This window comes from Tasmannia lanceolata, unplaced genomic scaffold, assembly GCF_043159265.1.
Source record: "Tasmannia lanceolata isolate RefF3 unplaced genomic scaffold, GAP_Taslan_0.1 ptg000020l, whole genome shotgun sequence".
NCBI classification, from domain to species: domain Eukaryota; kingdom Viridiplantae; phylum Streptophyta; class Magnoliopsida; order Canellales; family Winteraceae; genus Tasmannia; species Tasmannia lanceolata.
In genome coordinates this window covers 6,851,169-6,858,174 of record NW_027518697.1, presented here as the reverse complement: position 1 = coordinate 6,858,174, position 7,006 = coordinate 6,851,169, and the positions used below count along the sequence as shown (strand labels likewise).

General features: G+C 38.3%; 1 protein-coding gene across 2 annotated transcripts; it reads left to right on the top strand.

Moving 5' to 3' along the window:
* Positions 1-696: 696 nt before the first annotated feature.
* On the top strand, positions 697-4,310 carry LOC143854346 (basic helix-loop-helix protein 79-like). 2 transcript variants are annotated; one of them, XM_077364239.1, is made up of 7 exons: positions 700-1,411; positions 1,777-1,989; positions 2,601-2,735; positions 3,252-3,323; positions 3,594-3,803; positions 3,926-4,028; positions 4,136-4,310. In XM_077364239.1, the coding sequence occupies exons 1-7, from the start codon at positions 956-958 to the stop codon at positions 4,171-4,173; spliced, it is 1,227 nt and encodes a 408-aa protein (XP_077220354.1). In that variant the 5' UTR covers positions 700-955; the 3' UTR covers positions 4,174-4,310. The 2 variants fall into 2 exon arrangements, with proteins under 2 accessions (XP_077220355.1, XP_077220354.1); XM_077364240.1 differs by lacking the exon at positions 3,594-3,803 and having other exon boundaries at positions 697-1,411.
* Positions 4,311-7,006: the final 2,696 nt, after the last annotated feature.

Sequence of the window (7,006 nt, the reverse complement as noted above, 5' to 3'; positions counted from 1 at the left end):
TGGTTCCGCAGCATAAGCTCGGAAAATAGAAGAATAAGTCAATGTGTCATTACCAATATAGAGAGTAAAGAGATATGGAATAGACAGATTGAGAGGAAAAAAACAACATTTTCAAATTTTTTCAACCAAAATTCTCCATTTTTGCTAGAATTTGGTTTGAAAGTGAAAAGGGGGATGAAAGCCACCTAGTAGACAATCAATAACTATGTCAGATATCGGCTGCCAAACAGAAAAATCGACTTTACTTTTCTATCAAAATTCTAATAGTTGCTGAGAATTTGTGCAACCAAAGGCTTTAATTACCAGAGAGTCACAAGGGTAAGGGGTCTAACTTGCTTCTATTTATAGTTTTGAAAACAATAGTGTCTTAACTAATGCAGTCCGTGGCCACGTTTTCTCTCCGGTGCTTCCCCTCCAACAAAGGTTCTTCTCTTCTTGCCAAAGAAGAAGAATTCAAGAGCCCCGTCACCATAAGCGTCATCAAGCTGCCACGTCGGACCCAACCCAAACGCCTCACCGCAAATCACACGTGGCATCTCCAGACACGACCGCATGGATGTCATGCCAGTAGGGCCCACTAACCGCAGTAGATACATTGGATTATGCTCTGCTCCAGACCTGGGCCCACTTATTTTTTTTGCCTTATCTATCCTCTCCCTATTTATTCCGGCAGGTGCGTGTCAGAAAAACGGCATACGGTGTCAAAAATACCGGACTTTCTTGTGTTTACAAAACCACCCAATCTCCTTTTACTAGTCTGGGGAGAGTTGTTGGGGAGATTCGATTCGCGCAAAAGGTACGTTAGCAAAACTACGTGCACTCTTGCTAACGTGAGCCACTTTTTTGGCCTTTGTCAGAGCCACGCGCCTTTCATGACACCCTGCAACCCTTTTAAAAACCCCCAAAACAGAACCAAAACCAAAACCAAAACCCTGACCCTCTCTCTCTCTCTCTCATGAACAGAGCTGTACCGGAAAAGTTACACTGTCTACCAACGCCGGAGAATTTCACCGGCGGCGACCTAACGGCTGTTGAAATGCAGCGAGCTCGGTTAAAATGGCAGCAACAGAAAACCCAAGAGAGAGAACCTAACAAAACCCATCTCAATCTCTTTCCTCTTCCTCTCACGCAACAGCTTCAGACCTTTCCGGCACAAAATTCCGGTGGAATGACCGGATTTTCGTCCCCGTCGGCGAATAATGACCATTGTTCAGAAAATGCGTGGCCGGAATTCAAAACATTTACCAATTTAGCAACGGATTCACGTGGTTTAGACTATTCGATTTCCAGAACTGCCAGCTGTCCATCTACCGGTAATGTTTTACCGGAGGAGAAAGGTGGAGATCCTGTTTTAGCAGTTGGGAAAGAGAGTTTCAAGAAGAGAAAAGCAGATAAGGCACAGAACCAAGAGGTATATTTTTTAGGCTGATGATATTGGCACTACGGTGTTTTTATAATTGCACTAACTGAGCTTGTCTTTTATTATTTAAATAGCTGTCTAAGGTTGTTATAGTTCCTAAAAAGCTGTCAGAAGCCAATTAAAAAAGAAAACACGAACTGAGTTTGTGCAATTATTAAAACATGGTAGTGCCAATAACAGTTTATAGTGGCATTTCCTCTACTATTTAGACTGAAATTTTTGCCAAGTTGTACAAATTATACATTTAAAATTTAACTATCGAATTTATTTTTGTTAGCTCTGATTCTTAAGGTTTTTCTAATAATTATTGGGTAAATATCGGGAAAAACTAAGAAAATCCGTATTATGGTGTCCAGGCTACTGTGAAAGAGGATAGTGGCAGAGAGAAGAGGGTCAAAGGAGATGAACATGAAGCAGAATCAAAAGATACGGAACAAAACAGCAACAGAGAGACTTCTGCAGATTCTTCGAAGGAGAATTCGAAGATCTCGGAGGTTCAAAAACCTGACTATATCCATGTCCGAGCTCGCCGCGGGCAGGCCACAGACAGCCATAGCTTGGCAGAAAGAGTAAGTGAGAGAGAGTATGCCGTGCTTGTGAAACAACCAATTACTCCAAAAGCTTAAGCTATCGGAGATGGGGTTATTTAATCATTTATACTTCAACACTTTCCCGATTTGCGGTTGGCTATACACGTGGCACATGTGACCCCTCTTTGGATTGGCTGTACACATGGATTTTTAATATCAAGGAGTTGTTGGATTTTGAACCTGGACCTGCTGTGAAGCTATGACTCTGATTCCATGTGAAACAACCAATTACTCCAAAAGCTTAAGCTGTTACACATAGTGTTACATAATCATTTATGCTTCAACACCAATTCCTCCAAAAGCTTAAGCTGTCAGAGTTGGTATTATTTAATCTTTTTTAGTTGGGTTGTACATGTGGATTTTTTTTTTTTTTCTTTTAAATATCAAGTAGTTTTTGGGGTTTTGAACCCAGGACCTGCTGGGAGGCAAAAGCTCTGATACCATGTGAAACAACAGATTGCTCCAAAAGTTTAAGTTGTTAGAGTTCGTGTTATTTAATTATTTCTACTTCAATATCTTCTGCTTCCTTTTCTTATTGCCTTTGCTTGAATTCAATCGATTTACTGAGTTATTTTGCTACTTGAATGTAGGTGAGGAGGGAAAAGATCAGTGAGAGGATGAAATATCTACAGGATTTGGTCCCTGGGTGCAACAAGATCACTGGAAAGGCCGGAATGCTCGATGAAATAATCAATTACGTTCAATCACTTCAGAGACAAGTTGAGGTAACAAATCACTAGCTTTTGCGAAACAGCCAATTTTGTGAAAAGCTTAAGCGATTATTGTTGGTGTTATTTAGTCACTTATACTTCAACACTCCCCTCACGTGTGGCCCCTCTTTTGGGTTGCCCCTACACATGGAATTTTAATATCAAGGACTTGTTGGGTTTTGAATCCAAGAGGCAAAAGCTCTAATATCACTTGTTGGGACCTAGATAGAACACACCCTTAAAAGCTAGCTGTTAAGGGAAGGATGCCTAAGTCCTTATAATCCCTCCTCGATGGATTTGCTTTTCCATCATGAAAGGTGAACCGGAGTTACCATGCCCCGGCTCTCATACCATGTGAAACAATCAATTATTCCAAAAGCTTAAGCTGTTAGAGTTGGTGTTGTTTAATCATTTATACATCAACATCTTCTTCTTCCTTTTCTGGAGGTAATAAAATCATTAGCTTCTTTTTTCTTCTTCTTGGGCAGTTTCTAATCTTCTTCTTCTTGTGGGGTTGATTTTCATCTACAGTTCTTGTCCATGAAACTTGCCACCGTGAATCCGAGGCTTGATTTCAACATCGACAACTTCTTCGCAGAGGAGGTAAGAAAATGTGCAATTGATTTTATAAAATGTTTTTCAAGAGATGATTAAAACTAAAAGATAAGTGAATTGTTCTTTTTCGTGAATGGCCAACTGGGTATTTGGGTCGAACGCTCGAACCCAATACATTGTGGGTCTTACCAAGTATAACAAATCTTCTCTGCCTACCTGTTCTGTTTTTTTTTCTCATCAATGAATTCTCAATGCTGGTTCATTTTAGCCCTCCATCTACTTTAAACAAGCCTCTTTTGGTATAATATTTCTGCACAGATGTTCCCGGCTTGTAATGGCAGTTTTCCGATGATCGGAATGTTGCCAGAAGCGGCTAATCCAGCCTACCTTCAGCTCAATCCAGCACAAGAGGTAGCTGCATGTTGTGGACTGGATATTTCCCTAAATCCTCCAGAGATGGAGACACTTTGCAGAACTACAAGCGCCCCTGTGTCATTGCCCGAAACGTTCACAGACTCTTGCTTTCATGTATTCCATCTACACTGATACAAATCTCCACATCTTAATTTGGATATAGGAATAAGGAGTAAACAACACCCACTTCACTTCCTATTCATTTGCCTCTGCTCTTACATCACATTATATTTCAGGCCCATGGATCTTCTTCTACTTGGGATGTTGATTTACAAACCCTTTACAATTCAGAGTTTCATCAAGGAAGGCTATCTGCTTTTCCATCTCAACCATTTCCAGGTTATTCAATCTTTTCTCTTTTCATTAATTTCGGCTACTGCTCATAGAAATGACAATGGTGATACATCTGCATATAAATCTTAGCCTCTAGTCCATTTATTTTGCAGGCAACTTGGAAGCTAACAATCTCAAGATGGAGATGTGACCATTAGTATCACAGATTCCTTGGAGGATTCATATTCAAAATTCTAAGGATGCCAATTCTTTTCAATGTACATATGTATTTTCATGTATACTTGTATTCTATTTTTAATAATGCCTAATACCGTAATTAACCATCGACATTTCTTGCGTTGTGGCTTTGTGTGCATTCTATCATAAATCCATATACAATCGAAGAACACGAAGAGATCTCAAACCTACGTTCAATGATATCTATGGTTTAAAATACTGATAGTGTGTGGTGTATGTTGGTGCGTGTGGCCCAGTTGGCTGTTTGCAGTCGTATTCTCGAAGAAAAATAAATTCAAAAGTGTGTGTATTTTGCCGACACGACCATCTTTCTCCCGGTCCACAACACTTACAGTCTATTTAAAAATGAATGATCAGAAAGAAGATCAATTTTATGGGTGCTCAAAATGAAGATCAATGTTCGGGATTACAACATTGTCTAAGCTATCTCTTCTCCGAACCAGCGCCGGATGAGTTGTTCCAATGTTGGTAGCACTTGTTCCTTGTGAGGACATATGGAGAGACAGACGGAGAAGACCATAGGTAGCTTATATAGGTACTGAACCTTACTGAAAGTGTGTGGTGAGCTAGGCTTAGGAGGAAATTAATTTCCAATCTAAAAATCACGGCGATCCTTTGGGGCATGAAAATGAAAACAATAATTCATTTCAGGGCTTGAAAATGAAAACTATAATTCATTGCAATGGATCCAACAAAATCAGTATTTTCAAATTTTGAATACCCTAACCAAATCTTCTTCATTAATTTTTGAAGGAAAGTGGCTTGAATGGGAGGGACGTATAAGATGAAGTGGTATAACCATGCAGATACCTAAAATACAATCATAAACGGGAAAACTATGGAAAAACTATGTTGTGTGCCACGATTGGCCACTATGGATAACCGATCTAGGTTGGATCTTCCACTACCTCTCTTGATTATTAGATCCCAGATGTGATAGGATCTCCTTACGATCATGTAGATGGCAACAAAGACTAAACCCCCTTATTTACAGATAAACAATTGTTAGTGTTATACCCATAGCAGCTCTAATCAGTTTAATTGATCTAGTCTAATTTAATTAACTACTAATTTAGATGTAGTTTACTTAGGACTATACTAAAGCATCCATCTCTATCTAGAATAAGATGCCTGATTGCCCTTATACCCTTTTGATTACTTAGTCAATTGGTAAATTCAATAATTTCATATTTAATCTCACTTTTCAACCCCGAGTACTGATGATTAGATCTAATAATTTCACATTTATGCCCTGTTCGTTTGGGATTATGATAACCAATTGCGACACCCTATCCGATTATTGGACTCAAAATTACATTAATCTTAGGTCCAATAATTGGATTGGGGGGTGACAATCGGTTGCGACAATCTCAACGAACAGGACCTTAATCTCACTCTTCAATCTAGACTATTCAGTTGTTATTTAGTGAAGAGAAAAGAAAAGAAAAGAAAAGGAAGAACGGGGGTCGGCAAGAGAGAACAAGTTGTTGTAGGCAGAGAGAAGAAAAAACAGAGAGTCGATGGAACTTGGTTGCTTGAAGCATTACGTGGGTTGCATCTAAGTGGAATGCTAACACGTTGCCTCCAGCCCCTATTTATACAAAGTATAAGTATTGAAGGGATGAGAGAATAAGAGGTTATGGGCTTCAGCCCATATGGGCCCAAACACCTGGTCCATTATCTATGGGCTTTTATTTGAACATATATCCAACAATTTCCTCCTTATGTTCTACATATAGCAAGATCCATAGATAGAAAGTGTCGTGTTCAAACAATATATTGAACTATCCACATCACAGTTTCATAAAAGATCTGTAATCCAACTGAAAAAACACAAATACTTTTATGAACAAACAAGAGTTTTATATACAATAAACTCAACCAAAATGAAGTTTCATATATACATGAACCTCACTGATCTCAGAAAAAATCATTCATGGGGTATGATTCTCATCAAGATCCAAAAATAAAGTTTCACATATAAGTGAACTCTATACACATACGGAAAGAAGGCACTCGGTCTTTACAACTTTAGAAGATTTACTCATCAAGTAAGTCATCTTCATCAAAGTCAAAATCAAGATGCGCTCCTCCTTTTTCGCCAATCCCTGTGAATTACCACAATATGGATTTCATGAGAATGAATCCAACCATTTGTGTAAAACATAAATTACACACATGAATGGCTGAAAAAGTATAAGTATCACTCTCACCATAAGCATCATTGTCAAGTTTCAATAAAGAACAAGACCAAAATAGCTTGTTTTGCAAAGAACCACAATTTTCAAGTTTCAATAAAAAACAAGACCAAAAATTGGTTTCTTTTGCAAACAACCATTTCATGTTTCCATAAACTGTTAAGTTATCTTATCCATATTTGAGTCAAGTTGAATCATCAAGTGTGGAATGTCCAACCCTTCCCAAACAGGATAACAAAGTTTGAGTTAAATTGTATCATCAAATGTGGAATGTACAACCTATCTCAAAAGAGGGTATATCATCAAGTGTGGAATGATATACAACAACTTTAAACATAAAGAAAATATATCAAGTGCTTATCTAGGGCCATACAAGGAATATTCAAAAATTCAAATGAACATAGAGAATGTAGATTAAGTCCATAAGTTAAGTCTTTTCTATAAAGGCTTTAACTTAAGTTTCCTCTATCATTACAGATTTTAATCCCATTTCCTTTACAATTTTGAATGTTCGAGCTTTATTCAATCCTTTTGTGAGAGCATCGGCCATATTATCCTTCGATCTCACATCAATCAAAGTGATAATCC

Bases quoted from the DNA above. Each gene is read 5' to 3' on its own strand.
- LOC143854346 (XM_077364239.1), top strand. From the start codon at position 956: ATGAACAGAGCTGTACCGGAAAAGTTACACTGTCTACCAACGCCGGAG. The intron at 1,412-1,776 runs GTATATTTTTTA...TATGGTGTCCAG, and splicing joins ATAAGGCACAGAACCAAGAG to GCTACTGTGAAAGAGGATAG. The intron at 1,990-2,600 runs GTAAGTGAGAGA...ACTTGAATGTAG, and splicing joins GCCATAGCTTGGCAGAAAGA to GTGAGGAGGGAAAAGATCAG.